Below are 26,335 nucleotides of genomic sequence, written 5' to 3'. Positions count from 1 at the left end.
CCCCCTCTCCTGCTGCCCCGTGTCCCGGCCTTCCTCTGCACCAAGGGCAGAGCTCCCTCCCAGGGAAGGGCTGCAGAGGGACACAGCCTCTCTGCCAGAGCTCCATCCCTCCCCGGAGAGACCCCCAGCGCTTTATCCGCACCCTCGGCTGCTTTAATTTCTGGAGGAGGAGGTCTCAAAGCTCCCGGACGCGTCTGTGAGGGCTCCTGTAGGTGACTGCGATCCCTGGGCTCTCCCCGGATGCACCACGGGCCCCTGGGGGTCTCTCTGGCAAACGAGGGTCGTGATTCACGCCGGGTTTCTGATCCCTCTGTGTCTGTTCGGTTCGGTTTCTTCCTCCCCCCGGGTTCAGGGGTGGTGTTGTCCCCTTGCTCCCTGAAAGGTGTGAGCTGGGCCGGGCGGGGTGAGGGTTAAGATGTTTCCCTGAATCATTAAAATCGCGGAATAGCCGAGACTGGAAGGACCTCGGGAAGTCTCTGGTCCAACCCCCTGCTCGAGGCAGGGTCAGCTGTGAGATCAGACCAGGTTACTCAGCATTCCTGAGCATCCCTCCCGCTGCCCTTCATGCCTGCATCAAAAATTGCCCTTAAATTACTGGCTGCTGCTGCTGCTTCCTCCCTCTCTGTTCTCCTCTGCAGTTTAGGAGTTTCTTTGTGATGCTTTGTCTCTCCTGATCCCCCTGTGAGTGCGGTTTTGGTGGAGAAATGGCTCTTTGGGGAGAGCAGGAGCCTCAACAAAGGGCAGCGGCGGGTCTTGAGTGTGTCTGTGATTCAGAGCTGAAGATCTTTGTACTTCACCACAGCAAAGCACCTTTTTTAAGCTCCTGGAAAACAGATTTGTGTGCTAGGCTGGGGCTCCCTGTGGCAGCAGGCTGAGGCAGAGGGAAGCTGCAGTCAGGCCTGGAAGATAAATGTGTTTTTTTATGTCCCAGGTGGGACTGTGACCCTCTGGCTGGCTCCTTATGGTGTGTCCTTTGTTTGACTTTTGCCTCTCAGTGTATGGACCAGACATCTGTTTTCTCAGTTTACTCGCAAGAACGTCAGGATTTTGGGAAGGGAATGGCAGAAAGGCTCAGCACTGAGGATTCCTGGATTTTTAAGGGTTTTCTAGGAAAGAAAGAGGCACAGCCCCAGAGTTCAGTGAGGCCCATTGTTCAGGTGAAGAAGTCTCTCAGATCCATCAGGGCTGTTCGTGTCCAGCATGTGCTGACAGAACAGGTCTGGGCCGAGGGCTGAAGACCAAGGGTTGGGCTCAGCTGGCAGTGTGACCTATGGAAGGTGCTTTTCTACAGCAGTTACATGAAATTTCCCTTTTCCCTCTTCCTTCCCAGCTTCCTGTCCTGCCCAGCTCTCTGAGTAGTTAATGCAGAAGATAAAGAGGGTTCGTCTGGAAAACGAGACTGCAGGAAGTTGGAGAAGGTACGTGTCCAAGTCCCTCCCAGGGCCTTTATGGTGCTGTGGGACAGAGCAATGATCACCTCTGGAGTGGAGGAGGCTTCTGAAAAACCCCAGCCCTGCCCAGGGGAGCTCTTGTGTCAGGATCTGTGACTCAGGAAGTGACTCAGGTCAATAAAGTTTCTCCTTGTGCTGATTTCCCACCTGTGCTTGGCTGTTCCCTCCAGACTGACACCTTGCCCCAAAGGAGTGCTTGGCTGTCTCATCCCTCCCACTGGCAGGGCACAAAAGGCTTTATTTTAAAAGGCCTCCAAGGGGTGTTTTTGGGAGTGGGGAGAAGAATGTTCCTGCAACAACCCCAAATCATCTAAATCCCTCAGCATAAGGCACAGGGGGTTTCCAGAAAGATGCAAATCTCAAGTGTACTGGTGCTGCCTGAGATGGTTAATAATTGGTGTCTTGATCCAGCTCACCCTTGAATAGTGTAATCCCCAAATTCAACCTGAGACAAGTCACTACTTTTACTCCTTTACTTACCTCTATAGTGTTTCCAAATACTGGCTACGTTTTTTTCCCACAGTTTCTTTTTACTCTGTATCCTGTCAGGACCTAAATTTTAGGTGTTTTTTTTTTTCCTTCTAGTTGGAACAAAATGATCTTTTAAGGTCCCTTCCAGTCCCAAACCATTCCACGATTCTGTGATTTTATGAGACTCCACCACACTCCAGCTGTGCCAGTGACAATTCCCAACACTTCCACCTCACTTTGTCTGGTGGCTGCTTTGCTTATCCCCCTTGCTCCACCCTGTCCTGTTGTCCCAGTCACCAGGATGAGGACAGTCCCAAGCTGTTCACACCATAAAATCATGGCAGTACAGGCTGAAAGGGGCTCCAGTTCAGTTTGGGACAGTGACCAGTCTCAGATTTGTGGACTGGTTTTAGCCCTTAAAGGCTGAACTTTCCCTTGTGAGGAGTCAGCCTGGCTGAGTAAGAGGGATTCATCAGCGGGGTGAGAGCAGCCCAAGGGTCCAGCATCTTGAGCCAAAGCCCAATTATTTTAATTGACTGAGCCAACCTGCAGTGGGATTGGGCTGGGAGAATTGCACCCAGTTTATGGATTCTGGTGGTCTCCCTGTCATGTGTGGCTGACAGGCCGCACTTCTGCCTTCAGATGAGATTCCAGCTGCTGCAGTGGAGGCCCTGGCTACAGGCAGAGGCCACAGACACACTCACAGCCTCAGAACATCCCGTCACGTTCTCTTTTGTGGTTTCACTCGGGCTTCCTGCCTGGCTTTGATTGGAAAATACTCCTCTGTATCTGTTTTCAAGCTGGGGGTTTGCTGCTGGCCAGTGGGTACCAGAAGCACCTACAGATTTATTTTGGGAGCTTGTTCTCGTGTTACCATTCACGCATTTTGTACAGTTTAGGCACTTGCAGTTTTGGAGACGTTACATTTGCAGCCCTTGTGCTGTGTGTGCCTGGGGTTTAAGGAAGTCCAGATGCACTTGGGTGTAGCTTTGCTCATCCCCTGCTCTAATTGCATAAGATTTCAAACGAGGTGAGAGCTTCCTTTTGGAGAGTGTTAGAATGTGAAAGCTGGGGGGAATCATGGAGTGGTTTGGGTTGGAAGGGACCTTAAAGCCCATCCCATTCCAGGCCCTGCCATGGGCAGGGACACCTCCCACTATCCCAGGTTGCTCCAGCCTGGCCTTGGACACTCCCAGGGATGGGGCAGCCACAGCTTCTCTGGGCAACCTGTGCCAGGGCCTCCCCACCCTCCCAGGGAAGAATTCCATCCTAATCTCTAATCTGTACCCACTCTCTGTCAGTTTGAAGCCATTCCCTGTGTCCTGTTACTACAAATAGTCTCTCACCCATCCTCAAGGAACATTCAGGGTTCTCCTGAAAAATACTTGTGGTGGAAAACGGGCAGAGTGTGTTCTTGTGGTGACAGAAATCACCATCCTGTTCCTTTCCCTTGGAAAAAGAACTCCCTGTGCATCATCCCGAGGCTGGAGAGTTTGAGATTTGGGTTCTGTGTGATTCTTGCTTAATCCTTCCATGTAACAGCTGCATCTCAGAAGTTGCTCTCCTGTCAGTGCAGCCTCAAAGACAGGCAGCATTCAAAAGCATCCCATCTGGAAATTTAAATCTTGGGTCTGCTGAAGAAAAGGCCTTTTTTTTTCGGTGTAATCTTTAGTCCCCGCTTTCCTGTCTCGATTCTGTCTCCCTGGAGCAAATTTCTCCACCCTAATTTTGTTCAGTAAACTGAAGTTCTTCTGAAATTCTTTGTCACATTCTTCCCAAAGCAGCTGAAGTGCCCTCACGGAGGGACATCCTGCCTCTCAAATGGGGCGTCAAAAACTGGTTTCCCTAGTCCTGGGCTCATTCCTGCTTAGCAGCAGATGACATCACTGACCTTGGGCAAGTCTGTGGGTCCAGCTCACCTCAAATTAACATTTGTGTTAGTGTGGAGGTGGTTTCTGTCCTCTCCCTCAATACCTGCCAGCTTGGAAGTGTCTGAGGAATGTGTGCCACGTTTTTCAGGGCACAGCCAGGCTCTGGTCCTGCTGCCTTCTTCTCTCTGTTAGGAAAGCAACTGCACTGTTTTCTCCCTGTTTTCCCATCTCTCCTGCTTCACTCCTGGCTTCAGTATCTCCTCAGGTAAGTGAGTAGATGTGCTTGGGTTTAAACCCCTCTTTCCAAGTGATGAGCAGGTTTTCCTTCGGGACAGGAAGGGGACTTCACTCCCGGGGTCTCACAGGGCAAGAGTTTATGTGCCTTTATGATAGGTTATGGCTTTGATGACTTATCCATCCGAATTCCTGGAGTGGTTTTCCTTTGAGTCAAGCTGATTGTTTTCTGCACCAGAATCTGCTGCCTGTGCTTCCTTTGCCAGCTCATTTCTAGACCCGGTCCTGGGAGGGGGAGTTTCCTGAGGTGGATATTTTCCCTCACAGGACTACACATGGGATGGGAGATGGACTTTTCCTTTCAGTGCGTTTCAAATGCAATCCTGGAGTGCAGAGAATCCTAGGATCTGTAGTTTAAGGTGTGCCTGCTTGATTTTAAGGCTTAATTCTCTCCCTCAACTCCTCCTCCCCCAGTTTTTTGCCCAGTTCTGAAGGGGAAGCGAGGATGACTGCAGTGGACACGCTGTCGGACAGCTCCGAGGTGGTCGAGATGGAGGATGTGCCTTCCCAATTCCAGGTGCAGAAGCATTCCTGGGATGGGCTGCGTGACATAATCCACAGCAGCAGGAAGTACTCGGGCATGATAGTGAACAAAGCTCCCCACGACTTCCAGTTTGTCCGGAAAACGGAGGAGTCCAGCCCTCACTCGCATCGCCTCTATTACCTGGGTAAGCCACGGGCCTGGGAGCGCTTCCCAGCTACGCAGGCGAGGAGGAGGAGGATGGGAGGGATCCCTGTGTGTGAAATGGGGCAGCTGAGATGAAGTAACTCGAGGTTTGCAGGAGCAGAGCCCTCCCCGATCCCACACCGGCTTTCGGCAGTGTCGGCTTGGCCACCTCACCTTTCTGCGTCCTTGGGCACCCAGGGGATGGCGCAGGAGGAAGGATGTTCCTCGGACTCAGGACTGTCTCCTGCCTCCCTCCAGCTTGGGAGAAATGGGATTTACTTACTTCATTAACCAGCCTGACTTTCCAAGAAATTCACTGTCAGTAGTGACTAATTATATGTTGTATCGTATTAATGGCAGGGCGGTGGTGTCTCCTGCTTTATTAAGTGCCATGAAGGTAGACAAGAGTAAGGGGAAAAAAAATTAGTTGGGAATGAGCTATTACTGGCATTTGCAGGGAAATATCCCTTTCCTGTCAGTAGGATGGGAAGCAGAATGTGTTGTACAGGTCCCTCGTTACAGCTGGAGCCACAGTGTAATTAGTGACAGAGTGGTTGGGTTTTAGTAACTGGATAATTTTGTGGTTGGTAACATGGGAAGCTTTATAGACTATAAAGAGTTTGTTGTGCTTTGGGGCATGAGCTGATCATTACTGGGCCAAGTAAAGAAACTGCCTGATGTGCAACTGCTTCCCTGGAGTGACCCTTGCTGGTTTTTTCCTATTTTTCCAGGTTTTGTGTGTAGGTCACTGTAGGACATTGGATGCTGGTTTTGAGGGACTGATTTGTTTTGCCATTAAGCAGCTCCTGTGTGCCAGTGACTTGATTTGTGTTCCTCATAAATTCTTGGGACACAAGTGCTGCTCTGAAGGGCAGTAATCCAGAGCTGGCATATTTTTCTTGTTGAGTGTGAGCAGTGAGGCTTGATTTAAAGCTGAATGTATTTTCAGGTTCACTTTGATACTGCTTTTCATCTAGATGACTAAAGAACCGAGTGGCTGATTTAAATTTTTTTTTTTTTTAATGTTCTTTTGTATGAAATGGCAACCAAACCAGCTACTGGTGTTCTGCCAGGGTGTGACTGTTCCAGGAGTGAGGATACATGAGTGTCTTTTCAGTGTTCCCTTCCTTAGGGAATTGTGGAGGGCATAGATTGACCCATCACTTAAGATCAGTGTCAGCCAGGTAATCCCTTCTCAGGTGCTCCCAACAAAGGGGAAATGCTGATTCTTTTGCCATAATGAGCATCTTTTGCTGTGTGCTGGTAAATACTCAGGACCCATTTCAGGCACATCAGAGAACCCCAGAACAGTTTGGGTTGGAAGGGACCTTAAATCCCACTATCCCAGGTTGCTCCAACCATATCTTGGACACCTCCAGGGATGGGGCAGCCACAGCTTCTCTGGGCATCCTGTAAGTTCCGAAGTGTTTAACTCAGTGTGCTGTCACTGCCCCAGCATTAAAAAAAAAAAACAACATTTTAAAGTTCTTACATGAACACTGTCAGGGACTCTGTGCTGGGGAGCAGGAGGGAGACTCCTGAAGAACTCTCCTAGAGGGTTGAATACTTTTCTTCACTTGCAAGCAAAGCAAAATGCCTTTTGGGGACGAAGACAGTATTCTTCTTGTAAATGCCAATTGATTGTAGTCAGCCTGAGGTCACTGGAGAAAGTTTTCTAATATATAAGGAGAAGGGAAGTCCAGGTCACAGCTGCTTGAGTGTCAAATACGTGCGTATCAAGTCATTTATTCCTCTGTGCCGTTTTCCTCTTTGACCATCTTAAATCATTCCTGGGCCCTCCCCGCAGGATTTTGTGTTGTCTCATGGCAGATGCTGCTTATGTTAAACACCACATGCTCGGCACTTTGGTGTTCCTGTGTCTCTGAGGATTAGATCCTCACATATTGCTTTGCTTCCCGAGCACTTATTAATATTTCAGCTTTAATTTGAAGGAACTGCGCTGCTGGGTCAGCCAGCTCAGAAAACCCTCTCTGTTGTGCCCAGAACATGTGCAGAGTAGGCAGTATCAGGGCACATATCCCTGGGTGAATCTGTGATCCAGGGAAGTCTCTTGCACCAGGCGTAGAGGGCGAGTTCACGGTCTCTGTTTTTGTTGGAAGTGCCAAAACCGCGTGTCAGGATATTTTATAGACGTTTGGGAAGTTGGACGAGGGCCAGGAGCTGATTTGATAACCACAGTCAAAGGCTTATGTAAAATGACGAGGTCTTTTGACTCTGTAGGGTACTGTTTCACATTTCAATGGGCTCTCTGGAGCTTCCCAAGCCTTTTCTTCCTCTCTTCCAAGCTGCTGCCTTGGCCTGAGCGAGGTCCCTGTAGCAAATTCCTGGCTGAGAAATGTGGAGGGGGATGTTGAGTCACTCATTTAGGGAGTGGTGCTTCTGGGGCAATGGGCTGGACAGACACAGAGGGGAAAGTTGGACCTAATCATTTCTGTGGAGGTTGGTTGGTGTTAATTTTTGGTTAGGGAAAAATCCCAAATTCATGAATATCTAAATTTAAATAGTTCAGATGTTATTCTGGGATTGAACTGGGAGCTGCTTGGCAATGAATGTGGGTAAAAGCCCTTCTGTTACCAGACTTTTGTTTGAATTTGCTCTTGGTCCTCTTTGTCCTGGCTAACTAATCTAAAGCAGGATGATTGTTTTGCCCTCCTAATAGGAATGCCGTATGGTAGCAGAGAGAATTCCCTTCTTTACTCAGAGATTCCCAAAAAGGTACGGAAGGAGGCCCTGCTGCTCCTGTCCTGGAAACAGATGCTGGATCACTTTCAGGTGAGTGGAATTGTGAAGAGCCTGGGTGATGCTGTTGGGGTGGGTACATCTGCCTGCTGTCTTGTCATCCTTCCTGCTTTTAGAAAGTTGGGGCAGTTGAGTTTAAATTGCTGCTCCTGCCCTACACTCTGTTGTGAGTCGAGAAAGGGGTGAATTTTCTCCTCCTTGATTTCAGTATCTTAATGTCCTGTGTCACTGAAAACACCGCTGCACAGAGTGGAGGGTGCTGGTCTTTCTTCCCTGCTAAAAAGGCTCCTGGTGGAAAAAGATTTCGCTGTCTTGACCCTGTTTGGGCTGCTGGTCCTCCTCAGGGAAATTCAAGATCCCCGGAAGGGCTTTTGTTTGCAGTGTCTGACATGGAAACTGTTTGTGAAGGCTGTAGATAACGTCATTAAGTTAATTGGTTACATCTGATTTGCATAAGCAGAGCAAGTGCAGCTCTTCTCAGTTCATGCTGAAGTGCCAGCTGCAGGAATGAGGGATCCAGAGCTCCTCTCTCCTGCAGAGGGAAATTTTGGGGCTGGGGGGTGGTTTAGGGCTCCTGGACCCCTCACCTGTACCTGGAGTTACAGGAGTTACAGACCCAGACAGTGAAAGTGCTGCCTGCTTTGGGCTGGTGTGCTGTGTTTTGGCCAGTCTTGGCGTGTTCCTGTTCTGTGGAAGTTTCTCTCCTTGCAGATTCTTTCAGATTTTCCTTACCCTCAATTCTAGGCAACCCCCCACCACGGGATGTATTCCAGAGAGGAGGAACTCCTGAGGGAGCGCAAGCGGCTCGGGGTCTTTGGGATAACATCCTATGATTTCCACAGTGAGAGTGGCCTGTTCCTCTTCCAGGCCAGCAACAGCCTCTTTCACTGTCGAGATGGGGGCAAGAATGGATTCATGGTGAGCCTGCTGGGGATTCTGGGAATGTCACCTGGAAGGGTTTGGGTTGGAGATGGCTCCACGTGGAATCACAGACTGGATTGGGTTGGATGGAACCTTAAAGCTCATCCCATTCCAGCCCCCTGGAAGGGACACCTTCCACCAGCCCAGGTTGCTCCAAGCCCTGTCCAGCCTGGCCTTGGACACTTCCAGGGATCCAGGGGCAGCCACAGCTTCTCTGGGCAACCTGTGCCAGGGCCTGCCCACCCTCCCAGGGAAGGATTCCTTCCCAGTATCCCATCTATCCCTGCCCTCTGGCAGTGGGAAGCCATTCCCTGTGTCCTGTCCCTCCAGCCCTTGTCCCAGGTCCCTCTCCAGCTCTCCTGGAGCCCCTTTAAGGGGGATCTCCCTGGCTCCTTCCCTTCTCCAGCCTGAACAATCCCAGCTCTCCCAGCCTGGCTCCAGAGCGGAGGGGCTCCAGCCCTGGGAGCACCTCTGGGGCCTCCTCTGGACCTGCTCTAACAGGTCCACATCTCTTTGGTTCTGGTGGTTTCTCCTGTGTGCTGTCAGGGCCACGTTTGCCATCACTCCACAGGCTGTGCTGTAGCTCTGCTTTAGGCCAGAGCTGGGAGCTTGCTGCGAGCTCTGGGTGTGCCTGTTCCTGCAGGTGTCCCCAATGAAGCCTCTGGAGATCAAGACTCAGTGCACGGGGCCACGGATGGATCCCAAGATCTGCCCCGCTGACCCAGCCTTCTTTTCATTCATCAACAACAACGATCTGTGGGTAGCAAACATTGAGACTGGTGAGGAGAAGAGGATGACATACTGCCATAAAGGTAACTGCTGCTTCTTGCCAGGTCCCACAGCAAATTCCTCCTGAGAAACGTGGCCTGGAAAGACTCATGTCTTTATGGCTTGTTAAGTATATTCTTCTTTTGGATCAGCTTTTTTCCAAGGAGATGTAAATGCAAATGCTGTGTCTTCTGTTTTTTTCTCTCCAGGCTTATCCAATGTTCTTGATGACCCCAAGTCTGCTGGTGTAGCCACTTTTGTCATTCAGGAGGAGTTTGATCGGTTCACGGGCTATTGGTGGTGTCCCACAGCTTCCACAGAAGGTCAGTCGGCGTGCTGCTCATCCAGTCCCCACCCTGTGACTGCTGCCTCCTGCTGGGAACGATCTCTTGAGCAGAGTTTTCCTTTGGCCTGGGTTTGGGCTCTTCCTGGACTGAAGGAAGGAGACACTGAGGGGGTTATAATTGTGCTCGGAGGAGTCACTGAGAGCTGTGGCTCTGCAGGTGTTTCAGTAGAACCAGTGCTCCAGTGCTCCAGGCATGCCAGGAACAGCTGGAAAACACTGTAGGAAACATTCTTGCTCTTTGTCCCAGGTCCAGAGGACTTGAAAACACTGCGGATCTTGTACGAGGAAGTGGATGAGTCAGAGGTGGAGATAATTCATGTTCCTTCACCTGCCCTGGAGGAGAGAAAAACAGATTCCTATCGATACCCCAGGACAGGTGAGTGAAACACCTGATGCAGCTCTTGACTCCCACTGGCAGCAGCGGTGGAATTGGTGCTGTAAACTTTGCATGATTAATCTGGGTGCTTGTGTAGAAACTGGTGGCAAACGCTGAGGCCTAACTGAGTCTCTGAGCAGCAAGAAAGGACCAGGATTTAAAGTTCAGCCTGAATGGAAGGATTGCTGAGGAAATGGAAAGTATCAGGTGGCATATCCTGGAATACATTTGGAATCCCATCTTTCCTCACTCTCCTGAGATCGTGCGCAGCAAGGCAGAGCAAACTGTTCCCGTTCCCTGAATGACTGTGATGACAGTGGTGTTTGCTCACATACATAATTGATATTTGTACATTCACACCCTCCCCATTTCAGCAGGACCAGGGGCAGTTCCTCTCTAGAAGCTGTATTTTGGATAATCATGGAGTGTTCAGGTTGATCATCTTGGTGTTTTTTCACCTCTCTGCAGGCAGCAAAAACCCCAAGATTACATTAAAACTGGCAGAATTCAAAACAGACAGCAAGGGAAAGGTAAGTGATGACAGCTCGGGGTGGGACATTGCACAGGAAGGTTGCCTGTTTCTGCAGCTCCCCAGAATTAAAGCAAGGTCACTAAGAGATCCTAGACAGTGTTAGTCTGGTTTTTATAATCCTCTTGTAACACCTGGTTCTCTAAGGTGTTTATCCAAGAAACAGAAAGACTTGAAAATGTTCTGGTGGAGCTTCAGCTGGGAGCAGGGAGGGAAGTGGGAAGTCGGGTTCTCCTGGTACACCACGCTGTCCATGCTAAGCAGAAGGGCTGGAGCCTGATCTGATCGTGGGCTTCAGTCCCTGCCTATGTCCTTTCCCATGGCTGAATGCCAAAATCGTTTTGCTTTCAAGCCTGTTTTTTTTTTTTTCCCTTCCTTCCCTGCTGTTTGTAGCAAACCTCGCTTCTCCCGGCCTTACCCTTAACTAGTTAAACCAGGCCGGTGGTTAAACTTCCTCGCTCTCCCATCTCCCTGGGCTCCCAGGGGAGGAGTTGAGGAGCTCTGGTGGCAGCCTGAGTTTGGTGTTGGCCCTTCCTTTTTGCTGCAGATCGTGTGTGCTCAGGACAAGGAGCTGGTGCAACCCTTTGCTGCGTTGTTTCCCACCGTGGAGTACATCGCCCGTGCCGGATGGACCCGGGATGGCAAATAGTACGTCCACTTTACTTTCCAGCTAACACTCCCAAGGGCTTCTCTGGCTGCAGTGTAGTCATGGCAGTCTGGTTTTAAAAGCCAGAAATGGCACCTGAATGTTTGGCTTCTTCAGTGCTGTAACACCCTAAAAGTAGGAGTGAAGCAAAGGAAGAGCAGAGTGACAATCTGTGGGGTTTGTCACAGCCACGAAGGTAAATGGGATTCATTAAGTAGGGCCAGTCCTAGGGAATTCTTTTGAGTTGAAGGCGTTTCACACAAATACAACATGTTTTTCCTGCAAATAGAAATGTACTGGAAGCAGTTTTATCTTTGCTCATTGGTCCAGTTTGTGATCAAAGCCAGATGTATCACAGGACAGGTTCTGTGGTGCCGTGTCCTTTTTTTAGTGTGTGCAGGGGGAAGGATTGCTCTGGGACTGGCTGTTGCTCCAAATGGGATGCACAGTCTTGCCTGAAGAGTTACAGAATTCACCCCAGTCTGAGTGGTTTGAGATTTTAGAGCTCTGAATTTTTTTCCCCCCTCAAAAGCCTGCTTGGCTATTAACCAGTGTCTGTGCAGATCAAGTTAAGGTGACTTGGCTGTCTTTGAAGGTGGCATTCTGTAACTCATCATTAATTTTCTGCTCTGGGGAGGAAATTCAGAGAGCTTTCCAGCAGGTAATCCCGGAGGTGATTGAGATGTTCTGCACCAGAGCTTATCTAAATGTGCTGAATATCTCAGTTCCTGAAATCCAAGGTGCTGGGGGGAGAAGTGGCTCTTTTCAAAGCCTGCCTTTAATGATGAGACTTCCCTTGATGCACTTCCAGGCTCTGGGGTGGCCTCAGTGTGCAGTGGTGATTTGCCATCTGTCACGTTGAGAGCCTGAGGTGCAGCACCACTTCCAGGGGCTCTCCTTGGACAGGAGCAGGGCTGGAGTGGACTGGAGTGACTCCTGCACTTGGCTTTAGGTCTGTGCCTTTCCCTGTCAGTGCAGCAAATGGATCACTCTGAGAAGGGATCACCCCAAAGCTGGGACACGAACTGAGCTTTCCTGCTGGAGGGGCTGTCCAGGCAGGAGTTGTGTTCTGCAGCCAGGGCTCTCTCAGAGGTGCTCCCTTGGAACAGGCACTGGCAGATCTGTCAGACACTTGTCTGAGCGACACCCCTGTGAAATACCAGAGCTGTCTGGCACTGTGTGTGTGTTGGCAAAGCTTCCAAGGGATTAGAAAGCAGCAGTGATGAGAAAAGCTTTGCATTCAGATGCCCAAATCCTTTTTGCCAGCGAGGGGAGGGGAGGTGGGGGAAAAAAAGGGATGCACGTTCTGAGTGTTAGAAAGGGACATCCATTCTGTGGTAATGGCATTCACCTCCAACTTCTCTCCCCAGTGCCTGGGCCATGTTCCTAGACAGACCTCAGCAGAGGCTGCAGCTAATCCTTCTGCCTCCAGCGCTCTTTATTCCAGTCCCAGAAAACGAGGAGCAGCGTGCTGAATTTGCCAAAACTGTGCCAGAAAACGTCCAGCCATTTGTGATCTATGAAGAAACCACTGATGTGTGGATAAATGTAAGAGGCTCGGGGCTGGGAGGATAAAACACAGGCTGCCCCCTTCCTCCCCCTCAGTTTATCGCTCTCATCTTGCCTGGCTGGCCAGTTTAGTCCTGGCTCCAGCAGCTTTGCTACTCAGTAGTCCCAGATTTGGTGTTAATTCAGGGGTTTAATAAAGCCATGAGAAGGAATTCCTTGCACTCAGCACTGGAAGAGATGAGCATCCTGCCATCTCCTTGCAGTTGATACTGTTCATGTAATTCTTTCCAACATTCCTGGTGAACACAGGCACTTTTGCACATCTTTTACACATTTACATTTACATTTTTTTGAGATGCAACAGTGCTGTCCTTTTTGGGGTGTTTTATTACGAGATTAAACAGCTTCTTGAAGCATCAAACAACCCTAATCCCTGGAATTTGTTGTAGTTATTGAGGTAGGTGATAGGCATAGGGGACGGGCAATAAACTTCAGCCTCTCTAAGCATTTTGATCCCGAGTGAAAAAGGGGCCTGAAGTTCCCACCAGGGCATTCCCAAGGTGTTGGAATAGCAGCAGGTGGGACACGTATGGCTGGAACATCCCTGATTTTGGTGACAGCCACGCAAAGCCCAGAGCACATGGTCTGTACACAGGCCCAGAGCTGCCCTGTGGTTGTAGGAAAACTTTTCCCTGCTTTTATCCCCCCTCCTTTCCCTGGAAATCCCAGCAGTTCAGCACGGCCTCCCTGGGCTTTGTCTCTGCTGCCTCACTACAAACCCACTCACGGTTTTTTTTTCACCTCGTGTGGCAGGTCCACGATATCTTCTACCCCTTCATGCAGCCGGAGGGGGAGGAGGAAGAGCTCTGCTTCATCCGAGCCAACGAGTGCAAGACGGGTTTCTGTCACCTGTACAGGGTGACAGCCATCCTGAAGCCAGGCAGCCACGACTGGGTGCAGCCATACGTCCACACTGAGGGTAAGGAGCATGGGCAGCTCCCTCTCTGACTGCCTTGGGTTGTCTTTTCTAGGGGTGGGGGGGGAAGAGGGCAGTGATTTATTCTCCTGTTCTTCCCTCCAGATGATTTCAAGTGTCCCATCAAGGAGGAGGTTGCCCTGACCAGTGGGGAGTGGGAGGTGCTGGCGAGGCACGGGTCGAAGGTAGGGGCTGTTTTGTTGCCTTGCAGTGTTCCAGCTCTGTGTTTTCTGCCCCCAGGCCTGGCCTGAGTCCTCTCTTACACCTGGGACCTGCTAGAACTGCTTAGGCTTCATTTTGTCTCTCTCTTTATTGCTGCCTCTGCTTTCCCCAGAAGTGCTGTAGCCCAGTGCACATGGATCTGATTGCCTTTTTAATCAGCCTTCAGATTGCTCCTTGGGAAAATCCCAGGAGTGGGTCAGGCCATAAAAAAAAAGGACACAAGACTGAGGTTTAAGAGCAACAAAGAGCCATTTTGTGGAGGAGCCTGGGATTGCTGCCTTTGCTGAGGCATTTTAACTCCAGTGAGTGCCTGCAATGTGGAAATGTGTCCTGGCACTCAGACTGAACTCTTGGTCTCCAGCTGATCCCTCAGCAGAGCCTTTAGGAAGAAAGCAGCTGGGGAATATAAAGCAATTTAGAATATGGAGAAACTGTATCTGTTGTTGGTTGCAGAACAGCCAGAAATGAATTTTTATTAATCTTGCAGAAACCTTGTTTCATTTTTGCTTCAGGAATTAACTCTGGGTCTGATCTTTAACGCTCCCAGGTGATTTCTGTCAAAATAAAGACCTTGTCTGTTCATTTCCAATTAATCTGGATTTTCACTTCTCGCTTTTTAAAAGACCAACAGCTCCAAGCTTTTGGTTTCTGCTGCTTTTCCTCAATCTGCAATTAACCTGCTGTCCCTCCCCATGTGGATTCTCACTGTACAGGCTGTTGATTTTGGCCACAGCTCTTCCCTGCATGTGTTATGGCTAAAATTGTGTTAGCAGCAATTATTTTGATGCATTTGTTGCTCCACAGGGCGCTGCCTGGTTTTCCTGGCCAATTGAGCTGGATATTTTTTTCCCCTTTGCTGTTCACAGGGGTCTTCAAACTGTGGGTTTAGCCAGAAATAGCATTTGGAAACTGTAAGGTGGAAAACAGTTCAGTTCCTGTTGCTGGATCAATGCAGTGTTTCAAAGCTGTTGTCTCTTGTTCCTGGGTGGTTTTTAGAACCAGCTTTCTCTGGACAGTAAAAACCTATTTTAATGTCTCCTAAAGTTTGGTGCTGAGGGATGTTGGACTGGTCCTTCCACAAGTGACAATTCATGATTGCTGGGAAAAATACTCCTGTACCCTGATAATCCTCTGGGAGGAACCTGGAGCCAGATGGAGGGGTCTCTTCTCCCAGGTGACAAGTGACAAGACAGGAGGAAACGACCTCAAGTTGTACCTGGGGAGGTTTAGATTGGAAATTGGGGAAAATGGCTTCACTGAGCCCTTTTTGTCCCTCCCAGATCTGGGTCAACGAGGCCACAAAGCTGGTGTACTTCCAAGGCACGAAGGACACCCCTCTGGAGCACCACCTGTACGTGGTCAGCTACGAGTGCCCCGGGGAGATCATGAGGCTCACCACTCCAGGCTTCTCCCACAGCTGCTCCATGAGCCAGGTTGGTTCCTGCTTGGATTCTCCCCTCCTGACTCGCAGGGACCACACTAGAAATGAACCTTTAACAAGTCCTGGGTGGCTGCTGGAGGTGTGGGAGCTCTCGCAGTGAGGAGATGAGCTGCGGGAGGTGCAAGAGCTGGTTGCCCTGACTCTCATCTCTCCCATCCCAGAACTTTGACATGTTCATCAGCCACTACAGCAGCGTGAGCACTCCACCCTGTGTGCACATCTACAAGCTCAGCGGCCCCGATGACGACCCGCTCCACAAACAGCCCAAATTTTGGGCCAGCATGATGGAGGCAGCCAGTAAGTGCAGGAGAACGTGCCAGCGCTGCTGAGACACTCGTTATCCAGCTGGGAAGTGGCCTCAGTGGCTTCACTCTGAAGGGAAGAGGAGTTGTGTTGTCCTGTGGGGGAGTTGTCCCGTGGACAGCTCGCCCTGGAAACGCTCTGTGGGCTTTTGGGGTGTTGCTGTTCCACACTTCCAGCCAAAACAGTGCTCAGGGATGCAGCACAGCCTCAAAGCTGTGGGTTTGCCATGGAATCACAGGCTGGTTTGGGTGGGGAGGGACCTCAAAGTTCATCCAGTCCCACCCCCTCAAGACCAGGTTGCTCCAAGCTCTGTCCAACCAACTTCCAGGTGTTTTTTTTATCCATGAATTGCCTCAAGAGGGGAAGGGACAAGTGCCTGGGGTGCAGTGGCTGCTCCATTCTGCGCTGTGGGCTTTGAAGGTTTAGATACAGCTCAAAGCAGCACCTGAACCAACCCCTCCTGCAAATGTTTTTTTTTTCCATCCATGTCCTTAACTCCCACACTGTGCTGTTGTGGCACAGAGTTCCTTGTTGGAGAATTCCCAGCAGGTTTTCCCCGGGGGATCCCTTCGGGTGGGCTCTCTGTGTTTCCCAGAGAGAGGATTTGGTGTGTTTTGGTACTGAAAGAGCCCTGACCAGGGTCAGGTTTGAGCAGAAGGAGCTTGTTCAGGTTGTGGGGGGAGGCAGGACCTGCTGCCAGTCCCCTCCCTGCCAGCCCGTGACCTTCCTGCTTGCAGGTTGTCCCCCGGATTACGTCCCTCCGGAGATCTTTCACTTCCGCACTCAGTCGGACGTCGAGCTCTACGGAATGGTCTACAAACCTCACGATGTCCAGCCTGGGAAGAAGCATCCCACGGTGCTCTTTGTGTATGGAGGCCCCCAGGTAATGATCCAGCTGGACTGCTGGTGCCAGAGATGGGCTTGATGCCCAGGGCAGTGCTCTGGAGCTCGGTTGTGCATCAAGATTTACTTACACTGTGGTTTGTGAGCACCGTCGTAGGATCATGGAAGGGTTTGGGTTGGAAGGGATCTTAAAGATCATCCATTCCAACCCCCTGCCATGAGCAGAGACACCTTCCACTAGACCAGGTTGCTACAAAGCCCATCCAGCATGGCCTTGAACACTTCCAAGGGATGGGACATCCACAACTCTGGGCAACCTGTGCCAGGGCCTCACCACTCTCACAGACAAAGAACTGCCTCTTAATACCCAATCTAAACCTACTCTCTTAGTTTATCCCTGTGTTCTCTGCTTCAAACCTCAGGTGATTTTTCCAACATTTGCTCTGATTTCCATGGCTCTGACAGCTCATTTACCAGCTGCTGTCCAGCTCAGGATCCCACACGGTGGGACAGACACAGGAAGGTACTGGAAGGCAACTGTTCAGCTCTGAAACTCTTCTTGCCTCCTTGTGCAGGTGCAGCTGGTGAATAACTCCTTCAAAGGCATCAAGTACCTGAGGCTGAACACGTTGGCATCCCTGGGCTATGCTGTGGTGGTGATTGATGGGAGGGGATCGTGCCAGCGAGGACTCAAATTCGAAGGGGCCCTAAAAAACCAAATGGTAACTTGTGCTCACGAATCTCTGACCGTTTGTCCTTCCTCTGGGCGCTGGCTGCTTGTTCCCTTTGTGTGAGGTTTCTGGATTTAGGAATCCCACTAACGTGAGCCTCCTTTTGCTGCCTCTTAGGGTCAGGTGGAGATAGAGGACCAGGTGGAAGGTTTACATTATGTAGCAGAAAAATACGGGTTCATCGACCTGAGCCGGGTCGCCATCCACGGCTGGTCCTACGGGGGCTTTCTGTCCCTCATGGGGCTCATCTGCAAACCCAACGTCTTCAAGGTGAGTCTGGACACGGGGTTGTCACTGTGGCTCTCACAGCTTTTGTCCCTCTTGGCAGCTGGAAGTTGGATTTTGGGCTTGTTTTTAATGGACAGGTGGAAGTGTCCCTCATTCCTGCAGTCTTGTACCTTGATAAAGCTCACACCTGGCTGGGGCTGGAGGAGGATGGCCCTGGGATGGGCTCCTTTCCCCAGTGACTGCCTGTAGCTCCTGCCTACAATCCTGTGTCCTGCTCCAGCTCACACCTGGCTGGAGGAGGATGGCTCTGGGATGGGCTTCTTCCCCGGTGACTGCCCGTGGGGGATATCCAGTGAGATAATTGATGTGCTATTCCCAATCCCCTTCCCAAGTCCCCAGCACGCTTTCTGGATCATTCCACAAGCCCTCCTTGAAAAGGAGCAGCCTTTAGTGCTGGTGTGCAGGAATTTGCCCCGTTGTGACCATGAGAGGGAACAGCAGGAGGAGGAACCTTGGGCTTTACGTGGGCTTGCTGAAGGAGAATCCCTCTCTGAGCGACACAACAGCCCAGAGCCTGATTTTTCCTGCCTCCTCAGGAAAACAGGGAACACCTGAACTCTTCAGCAGGTGGTAACTGAGGCTGTCTCCTGTCTCCCTGTGTGCCAGATTGCCATAGCAGGTGCTCCTGTCACAGTGTGGATGGCCTACGACACCGGCTACACCGAGCGGTACATGGACATCCCGGAGAACAACCAGCAGGGCTACGAGGCTGGCTCTGTGGCATTACACGTGGAAAAGCTTCCCAACGAGTGAGTGCCTGCTCAAAACCTGCTCCTGGGTCCTGCTGGCTGCCACCAGTGGTGCCTCTGCTCAATCCCAGAAGAACTGGGTGGGTTCTAACCCGTTTAACCCCCGGGGCTGGTCGCTGCCATGGCACCCGCAGCCCCCTCTGCCAGGGAGGGGTTGAGGCCATGGCCTGGCACTGCTCTTGCTCAGTTTTGGCTTGCCCAAAGAGCTGGCAGGTCTTTGCTCAGACCCTCTGCAGAGCTTTTAGGTGGTTTTCCAACTTGTCCTCATCCTGTTTCTCCTCCTGTTTTCTCACCCCATCTCCAGGCCAAACCGTCTGCTGATCCTCCACGGCTTTTTGGATGAAAACGTGCACTTTTTTCACACCAACTTCCTGGTATCGCAGCTAATCCGGGCTGGGAAACCTTACCAGCTGCAGGTAGGAGGGACAGGAGCGGAGTGGGGAGGTCTCATAGGCCTGGGAGAGTTCTCTGCTGTGTGTTCTGGGGGCGGGAGGAGGTGGAGGCAGCTGCTCCCACATCCTGCTGCGATGTGGGTGGCAGTAAACACCTCGGTGGAGGCCGGGAGGTGGCACTGTGGCTGTTCCATCGCTGGCAGATGTGGCACGTGCAGGCAGGGCTGCTGCCCTGGGCCTGGAACTTTCCTTCTCCACAAGCTGTTGCTGTCCCACTTGGCTGGTGGCAGCAGAGCTGGGAGGGGGTGTTGGGTGCTCCAGACCCTCCCTGGCACCTCTTTGTCCCGATGGAGACTGGGTGGAGGGGGCAGGGCTGGCGTTGGGGGAGTTTTGTGCCCGCCGAGTGACCACCCCGTGTCTGCCCCTGCCCAGATCTACCCCAACGAGAGACACAGTATTCGGTGCCCTGAGTCAGGGGAGCACTACGAAATCACGCTGCTGCACTTTCTACAAGAATACCTCTGAGAGCACGAGCCTCTGCGAACTGGACACTGACAGCTCACCCCCAACTCCCGCGCCCTCCCGCCCCCCACGGCCGTCGAACCCGGAGCACAAGGGGCTGAGCGCCCACGGCGGGCTGGGTGTCGTTCCCCCCCCCCCAAAAAAAGCGAGGGGAAGGCTGGAGGGCACCTTCCCTTTCTGGACAGTGCCACCTTCTTTCACTTTCCAAGCTGGAGGTCTGCCCCTGCTCGGCTGCTCGTCCTCTTCCTCTCCTCCAGCCTGGCTGTTCAATGCTTTTTTTGCTGCTACTCCCTCTCTCCTGGGAATCAATGGACAGTGGTCTGTCTCCCGAGGCTGAGGTTTGTGTCCATCTCTCTCTCTCCCCACCAGTCCTTTTCCATCCTTCTCCCCCCTTTTCCACTGCCCCTGTGCAGTTCCCACACTCTTAACCTGCGAGAACTCAGTGCCTGTGTTGGAAACGGAAGAAGAGCCGAATCAGAAGCTGCCTTAAGCCAGGAGTGGGAGGGAAGAGAGAACTACCTACTGCTAACCCCGGGGATCGAGCTGTGACCTGGCCCTGCTGCCACTCTGGAGCCCTGGGATGTGAAGAGAGCTCTACAGAAGCATGCAACACTAGTCTTTTTTCTTTTTCTTTTTATTTTTTTTTTATATGTATCTATCTATTTTGCAGTTTCATTTTGCAGAGCAGATGGAGGAAGTGGCTGGGGCCGGTGACGGCGTCCTCTGATCCTTCCTCTCATGGCCGCTCGCGCGCAGAGTTGTGCCAACCACAGGTAGCACTGGCAGCTGGCTACAAGCAGAGCCTCTCTCCAGAGCTCACAGCAGCATTTGGGTTTTTTGCAACACGAGATGGATGATATTTATGCAAATCCTCCCTCCCCTCCGTTCTCTGTGCCGCCTCCCCATCCCACCTTCTCCTTTCCCCTCCCCTCCCACACCCACCCCGAGCTTTCAGATGTGCACTGAAATTGGCTGTGCTTCAGTTCTCTGCGGGTCAGTGACTGGTCCCCCTTGCCCATCTACTCAGCAAACGCTCTCTCCTGGTTTTTAATTTACCTGGGCAACAGGAACTGCAGTTCTGGGGAAGGGGGGATTGAGCAATCACACCTCAGGGGAGCACGTCCCCCCCCTTTCAAGCCAAGGGTTCTGCCAGGGGGCAAAACGCAACCAGAAACAAACCCCACCCAAAACGAACCACGTTGACTTGCCCTGGAGTATTTTAAGTGCGTATTATGAAAAGAAAATATTTTTATGGATTCTTATTCTTTTATAATTATGAGTGTAAGATGTAGCGACTCATTAAAATATTGGAAAGAGAGGTGGTGGTGCCTTTGGGCGGGGGGTGGTGGAAGGGCATGGCAGCTGCTGCTCCCACAGCCAGAGCAGCTCTGCTGAAAGCCAAGAGCTCTGTTCCATTCTGGGGGGAGAATATTAAATCCCTGATGCTCTTTGGGGGATGCACCATCCCAGCAAACTGAGGGCTGCCCTGGGGGTGGGCACCTCACCCCACACCCCACATCCCTCCCGTGGGATTTCGGGGCGCTGATCCCACGCTGGGACACAGCAGGAGCTGCTTTTTGCAGAGCTGGGCCTGCCTCTGCTTGCCCTCAAAGCTTCCCCAACCTGGCCTTGCCTCCTCCACGGGAGCCAGGCATTAATTAGCCCTCTGTTAATGCCCCGAGGATGCTGCCTGAGGCTTGTTTTAAATGCAAAGCCTCTTACAGCTGGAGCGTTTTGTCTCCTGAAGACAACTGGGAGCACGTTTCTCTCCCCCTTTCTTTGTCCCCGTGCCCAAATAATTGTCCCAATTACTGCAGTTTGTTGTTTGGCCTCTGCAACACAACCCCGGATGCGGTTTTGAGGTCGGAGGGGCGGAAGGAGGGACACGATGGAGGGAAAGTTGCACCTCTCTGAAGGGTCTGCCAGAGCACCCTGCAGCCAGCAAAGCTGCTCCCTCCCTCCCTGCCACCCTCACAGCCGCCTGGGTGCCTGAGGATGGTAAGAAGCTTCATTTTTGCAGGGTTTGTTGCTTTCCAGTCTTAATTTAAACCGCCTTTTTTTTTTCCCCTGTCCCCGAAAAGCCAAGTGTTTCTTAAAATGCCTTAAAAACGCTCTTGTCTAGAAGAGTTTGCGGATCTGTCGGCTCCTCTTGATCCCCCTGGCTCGCTGCAGGATTGTTTGGAGCCCTAAAGAAGGGGTTGCTTGTCTTCTTTTTGAGGGGTTTGAGAATCCCGAGAGGAATTAAGTGGGAAATCGCCTCCCGCACTCCCGAGCTATTCCATATGGAACAGGATTGAAATACAAATGATGGGGGAGGTCCCTACCCCATCACCCCCCCCAGGGAAAGGTAGTGGGAAGAGGGAGCAGCTGGGTGTGCTGAGTGGAGGATTTGCAGCTGGAGGATGAAGTTGAGTTCATTTCCTGAGCAGTAACACCGGGGAGGAAGCGGCGGCTGCTGGGGGGAAACTGGGCAAAAACGGCTCTTCCTCGAGAATTTGGGACTGGAGAGTGGCTGGGGAGGCATTTCTGCCACAGAAACCCACCCTGTGGGGCTTTATTTTTAGGTGGAGGGAGAACAGATGTTCTCGAGGGCTTATTTTTAAAACAAAACTCGCTCCTCGAGCTGCAGAATTAGCTCAGAAAAGTCACTCCTTGCCCCGAAAGATGCTCTCATGGAAAACTTCCTGGCATCTCCATTCCCAGGGCGGGTGGGATAAAGGTGTGACGGCAGTGGAAAGTCTGGGGGTGTCTCAGGCATTTGATCTCTGGCCTGGGCCGTGCAGGCAGCACCCCCAAAATACCTGGAGTGGCTCAGGAATCCCAGGATCCCCCAGGGGAGGTGTGGGGTATCCATGGGGAAGGCACGGGGGCTGCGGTGGAAGGGGCTGGGCCGGGCCGTGTGCGTGTGTAAAAGGGTGTAAATTGATCTTGGAAAATCCTCAGGGAGGGATTTTGGTGGAGCACGTCCACGCAGGCACCCCGGGAACAGATGAGAGGCTTCAGTCCTGGGCGTGGAGCAGCAGCTTCTCAGCCTCTGGAGAGGAACCTCCTCTCTCTCTGGGTCCATCTCCAGCCACTCGCTCTCGGAGGCTGGAGTGGATTTCTGGGGGATTTCCAGGGAAAACAGCTCCATCCAGTTGAGTCATCGCAGCTCCTGCTCCGCTGGGCTCTGCCTCGGGTCCCAAAGCTCCCCAAAGCTGGGATTGTGGAATCACAGGATGGTTTGGGTCGGAAGGGACCTTGGAGATCCCCTCTTGTTGAGCTGTCTCCGATGAACACACGGGCCCTGCTCTGGAGGGGTCCAGACATGACCCCCCCTCCTTTTGCTTGGGGCTCTGTCCTGCTGGTACTGAGTTCCTGAGAAGGCTCCTCCTTCACCCTGCTCCTTGATGGTGCTGGGAGAGCCATTGTGGGAAGGGCAAAAAGAGGGACAATCCAGTGGTGGAGAAAACCAGCAGGATTTTGCAAATAAAGAACGGGGAGAGCCCATGGGGACAACCAGCCCCGTCCCTGCTGCCCTTCTGCCTGGATTTGCTTCCTCCCCCCATCCAGGCTCTGCTCTCTCCCAAAGCTGCTCCCAAAAAGGCCAGTAAATGCCACCCAAAGGGCGGCTGAGACCTCCTAAGCTCCTGTCAAACAGCGGCGAGGCTGCTCAGGAGCTGACCCAGCTGATGGAACCAACGTGTCGCTCTTCCCTCCGGCTCGGCCGCTCTGTTTGCCTTTCCCTGCCTCCCCCCTCTCCCCTAATCCAGGCTGGAGCTGCTCCCAGGGCTCAGCCCGGGGCTCCCCTGACCCTGCCCTCACCATCCCCCCAGCTGGGAGCCCTGGCTGTGACTCTGGGGGTGCTGCTGGCCCTGCTGGGCTGCGCCGCCGCGCCGGATCCCACCCTGGAGGAGGCCTGGGAAGAGTGGAAGAGTCTCTATGCCAGGGAGTACCCAGGGGTAGGTCCTGCTCCCCTCGAAACTCCCGGCACGTGCTGGGGTCGGTTCTGGGGGAACCTCATCCCGTGTCCCCCGTGCTCCCAGGGGACATTCCCGATTCTTGTGGCAGGAGGATGAGACCTTCCGCAGGGAGATCTGGGAGAAGAACCTGCGCCACATCCAGCGGCACAACCGGGAGGAGGCGCAGGGGAAGCACAGCTACCGCCTGGCCATGAACCACTTCGGGGACCTGGTACCTGCTGACACCTTCCCTGGGGACCCCCCGGAGCACCCAGGGCTGGATTGGGGGATCAGGGACCCCTTGGTGTATCCAGGGCTTGATCCAGGGACTGGGTACCCCCAGCTGCTTCCCAGGGCTCGGTGGCTGGTGGGGCCCTGTGGTGCTGCCCTTGGCATCACAGGGGGTTTCCCTTGGTGACCTGCAGACAAACGAGGAGTTTAATCGGCTCCTGAACGGCTTCACCCCGGCACAGCACGAGGAGCTCAGGCCGGTCTTCCGAGCCTCGGCCACCCTGAAGACCCCAGCGAGCGTGGACTGGCGGGCCAAGGGCTACGTGACGCCCGTGAAGAACCAGGTGGGCTCAGGGTGGGGGGTCTGGCCGGGGCTGTGGGAGTCTGGGCAGCAGAACCAGGCAGCAGCATCCTCCCCACCCCCCCCCAAATCTTCTGGGGGACCCAGAGGTGCAGCTCACATAGTTTTGGGTGCTGTGACTTTATAGCTGAGAGCAGCACCAGGGGGGGGGTCACAGCATCCCTGCCTGGGATGGTTTTGGGGCAGTGCCGTGACCCCCTCTCCTTCACTGATCCCATCTCATCCAGGGGCTCTGCGGGTCCTGCTGGGCCTTCAGTGCCACAGGGGCCTTGGAGGGGCTGATGTTCAAGCGGACGGGGAAGCTGGTGGTGCTGAGCGAGCAGAACCTCATCGACTGCACCCGACAGCTGGGCAACCACGGCTGCAGGGGCGGCCACATGGACCGAGCCTTCCAGTACGTGCGCGACAACGGCGGCCTCAACTCGGAGAGTTTCTACCCCTACACGGGCATGGTGAGGGATGGCAGGGCACCCAGGGCCGGGGTAGGGCAGTGCCAGCATGTCCCTGCCACGGTGACACCCTCCCTCTCCCAGGACAACTCCTGCTGCCGATACAACCCCCGGGACAAGGCGGCCAACTGCTCCGGCTTCGGGAGGGTGGCGCAGGGCAGTGAGGAGGCCCTGGCGCAGGCGGTGGCCACCGTGGGCCCCGTGTCGGTGGCAGTGGATGCCAGCTCCTTTCGCTTCTACAGCTCGGGTACCGCATGCTCCCCGAGGCGGGGCCGCGCTGCCGAGCCCCAGAGCTGCCCCAGGGGAGTGGGATCCACCGCCCCCGGGAGGAGGGAGCGGGGCTGGCCCCCTGGCTCAGCCCAGCTCTGCTCTCCCCAGGAATCTTCGGCTGCGGCTCCGGCAACCGGAGTACGAACCACGCCATGCTGGCCGTGGGCTACGGCACCGCCCGGGTGGGCGGCCACAACCTCAGCTACTGGATCCTAAAGAACAGGTGAGGGCTGAGCGTGTGCCCCCCCCGGACCCCCCCACTGCCCCTCCCAGAATCACGGGGTCACCCAGGTTGGAAAAGCCCTCTAAGATCAGGTCCCACCACTCCCCCGGCTCTGCCAGGGCCAGCACCAACCCGTGGCCCCGTCCCACGAGGGCTCTGGTTTCCCTCCTCGTCTCTCCTCGAGCCGGGGCTGTTCCCTGTGCCTGGGATCAAGGAGGAGCTCACTCCCATCTTTTCCTGCAGCTGGGCAAAGACGTGGGGAGAGCAGGGCTACATGACCCTGCTGAAGGACGCCGGCAACCAGTGTGGGGTGGCCAACCAGGCCAGTTATCCCCTGCCCTGAGCCAGGACAGCCCCCCCTCCCTGCCCTGGCTGCGCTTCCACGGCTGTTTCCTTCTGGAAAGGGGCTTTTCCATGGCTGTTTCCTTCTGGAAAGGGGCTTTCCTTCGTGTGCAGCGAGAAGCAATTAAAAGTGGCATGGTCAGTTGTCCTTGTCATGGAACCGTGGGATGGTCTGGGTTGGAAGGGCCCACAAAGCTCATCTTGTTCGCTCCCTGCCACGGGCAAAGGACACCTTCCAGGCTGTTCCAAGCCCAACCTGGATGCTCCCTCAGCACAATGCTTGGCATTCTCCAGGCCTCCCCTCCCAGCCCTTTTCCTTCCAGCTGAATCCCAAAGGCCACAAACCAGGGCTGGATTTTATGGCCTTGCCCCACGAGGCTGAGCCGACGGTGCTGCCCCTGCACTGCCAGCTCTTTAAAAACCAGGTCTTTGCCCCCCTGAACCTGCGTGACAAACACAAAACGAACCTCTCCCTCGTGCTGCTCTTTATTCCCCTCCATTACGGAATCCTTTTTGGGGGTTTCGGGCCTTGGGAGTGACTGGGGGCAGAGGGGACACGGGGCACAGCCTGTGTGGGAATCAGATGGGCTAAAGGCCTGGGGAAAGAACCAGCAGGTTTGTTTGGGGCTACAGAGTAACTCATTACAGGAATGGAGCTGCCACCCCGAGAGCCTGCCAGGTCCCCAGGTCACAGCCAGCAGCTTTTGCCTCGGAAGGAAGTTTTTGCCTTGTAGGGAATGTTTTCATGCTTGTGAAAGGTTATAACAGGCAGAGCGTGGCCCCGGGGACACAGGCTGAGTGGGACACTGCTGCCTCCTTGTCCCCAGTGTCACCCACAGCCCCTTGTCCCCACGGCCATTGTCCCTGTTGTCCCCTGTCCCAATGCCTCTTGTACCCTGAGCCCGTGGCCTCACAGCACCAAATCCTTGTGGTCCCCTGGCCCTACAGCCCCTTGTCCCTGCAGTCCCCTGCCCCCACAGCCCCGTGTCCCCAGGTTCCTGTCCCTGTTGTCCCTTGTCCCCTGTCCCACCCACACTTCCCCTGCCCTCATCCAACATGGCGGCCGCGGCGCCGCCGCGCTCTGACCCCTCCCGCCCGCCGTAGCCCGCGTTTCCTTTCCAAGATGGCGGCGCCCACGGGGAAGAGCTGCCGGCGGGCGTGGGCCGCTCTCGTTCCTGCCGCCTTGCTGTGCCTGGCGGCCCGGGCGGCCGCGGAACCGGGCTCGGAACCGGGCTCGGCCGGCTTCGACGTGCGGCCCGGCGGGGAGGTTCACTCCTTCTCCCGGAGCCTGGTGAGCGGCCGGCAGGGAGGGGAAGGGAGGGAGCGGGAGCGGAGAGGGGTACGCGCCTCGCGCCGATTGGCTGCGCGCCACGTCGCTCACGCCTCTTGCCGTGGGGATTGGCTGGACGCGAAGGGGGGGCGGGACCACCTGGGGGGGGGGG

At 53.7% G+C, this 26,335-nt stretch overlaps 3 protein-coding genes across 8 annotated transcripts in view; all 3 read left to right on the top strand.

Moving 5' to 3' along the window:
• The first annotated feature begins 1,325 nt into the window (after positions 1 to 1,325).
• Positions 1,326 to 20,103, top strand: DPP9 (dipeptidyl peptidase 9). Of its 3 annotated transcripts, XR_003573491.1 has the most exons (21): positions 1,326 to 1,418; positions 4,502 to 4,755; positions 7,435 to 7,547; positions 8,259 to 8,432; positions 9,079 to 9,247; positions 9,413 to 9,526; positions 9,797 to 9,925; positions 10,394 to 10,455; positions 11,002 to 11,102; positions 12,471 to 12,648; positions 13,423 to 13,588; positions 13,691 to 13,770; positions 15,088 to 15,240; positions 15,410 to 15,545; positions 16,289 to 16,434; positions 16,970 to 17,116; positions 17,243 to 17,395; positions 18,020 to 18,162; positions 18,467 to 18,578; positions 18,987 to 19,414; positions 19,747 to 20,103. XR_003573491.1 is itself a non-coding variant. In XM_027903625.1 (20 exons), exons 1-20 carry the CDS (start codon positions 1,363 to 1,365, stop codon positions 19,077 to 19,079), a joined length of 2,679 nt encoding a protein of 892 aa, XP_027759426.1. In that variant the 5' UTR covers positions 1,326 to 1,362; the 3' UTR covers positions 19,080 to 20,103. The 3 variants fall into 3 exon arrangements, 2 of the variants coding, with proteins under 2 accessions (XP_027759426.1, XP_027759427.1); XM_027903625.1 differs by having other exon boundaries at positions 18,987 to 20,103; XM_027903626.1 differs by lacking the exons at positions 1,326 to 1,418; positions 4,502 to 4,755 and adding an exon at positions 5,922 to 5,938 and having other exon boundaries at positions 18,987 to 20,103.
• Positions 20,104 to 20,608: 505 nt separating this feature from the next.
• On the top strand, positions 20,609 to 25,033 carry LOC114067895 (cathepsin L1-like). 4 transcript variants are annotated; one of them, XM_027903629.1, is made up of 9 exons: positions 20,609 to 21,074; positions 22,829 to 23,017; positions 23,127 to 23,249; positions 23,443 to 23,592; positions 23,837 to 24,061; positions 24,143 to 24,305; positions 24,437 to 24,551; positions 24,795 to 24,952; positions 24,984 to 25,033. In XM_027903629.1, the coding sequence occupies exons 1-8, from the start codon at positions 21,072 to 21,074 to the stop codon at positions 24,892 to 24,894; spliced, it is 1,068 nt and encodes a 355-aa protein (XP_027759430.1). In that variant the 5' UTR covers positions 20,609 to 21,071; the 3' UTR covers positions 24,895 to 24,952; positions 24,984 to 25,033. The 4 variants fall into 4 exon arrangements, with proteins under 4 accessions (XP_027759430.1, XP_027759431.1, XP_027759429.1 ...); XM_027903630.1 differs by having other exon boundaries at positions 20,610 to 21,074; positions 22,892 to 23,017; XM_027903628.1 differs by lacking the exon at positions 20,609 to 21,074 and having other exon boundaries at positions 22,330 to 23,017.
• A 982-nt stretch (positions 25,034 to 26,015) lies between these two features.
• MYDGF (myeloid derived growth factor) overlaps positions 26,016 to 26,335 on the top strand; it is a 4,188-nt gene continuing 3,868 nt past the window's right edge. Inside the window, exon 1 of the mRNA XM_027903634.1 lies at positions 26,016 to 26,184. Within this exon, the coding sequence (XP_027759435.1) occupies positions 26,017 to 26,184 (168 nt within the window). The 5' untranslated portion in view covers position 26,016. The remainder of the gene's footprint in view (positions 26,185 to 26,335) is intronic.

Source organism: Empidonax traillii, unplaced genomic scaffold, assembly GCF_003031625.1.
Source record: "Empidonax traillii isolate 1590-97213 ecotype Southwest subspecies unplaced genomic scaffold, ASM303162v1 scaffold986:size372637, whole genome shotgun sequence".
Taxonomy (NCBI): domain Eukaryota; kingdom Metazoa; phylum Chordata; class Aves; order Passeriformes; family Tyrannidae; genus Empidonax; species Empidonax traillii.
Note: the sequence above shows the minus strand (reverse complement) of the source record. Positions and strands in the feature narration are given on the sequence as shown.

Excerpts from the sequence above, each read along its gene's own strand:
- DPP9 (XM_027903625.1), top strand. The coding sequence starts at position 1,363 with ATGCAGAAGATAAAGAGGGTTCGTCTGGAAAACGAGACTGCAGGAAGT. Across the intron at positions 8,433-9,078 it reads GGGGCAAGAATGGATTCATG|GTGTCCCCAATGAAGCCTCT; the intron begins GTGAGCCTGCTG and ends CTGTTCCTGCAG. Across the intron at positions 11,103-12,470 it reads TGGACCCGGGATGGCAAATA|TGCCTGGGCCATGTTCCTAG; the intron begins GTACGTCCACTT and ends TTCTCTCCCCAG.
- LOC114067895 (XM_027903628.1), top strand. The coding sequence starts at position 22,670 with ATGCCACCCAAAGGGCGGCTGAGACCTCCTAAGCTCCTGTCAAACAGC. Across the intron at positions 24,062-24,142 it reads TCTACCCCTACACGGGCATG|GACAACTCCTGCTGCCGATA; the intron begins GTGAGGGATGGC and ends TCCCTCTCCCAG. Across the intron at positions 24,306-24,436 it reads CTTTCGCTTCTACAGCTCGG|GAATCTTCGGCTGCGGCTCC; the intron begins GTACCGCATGCT and ends TGCTCTCCCCAG.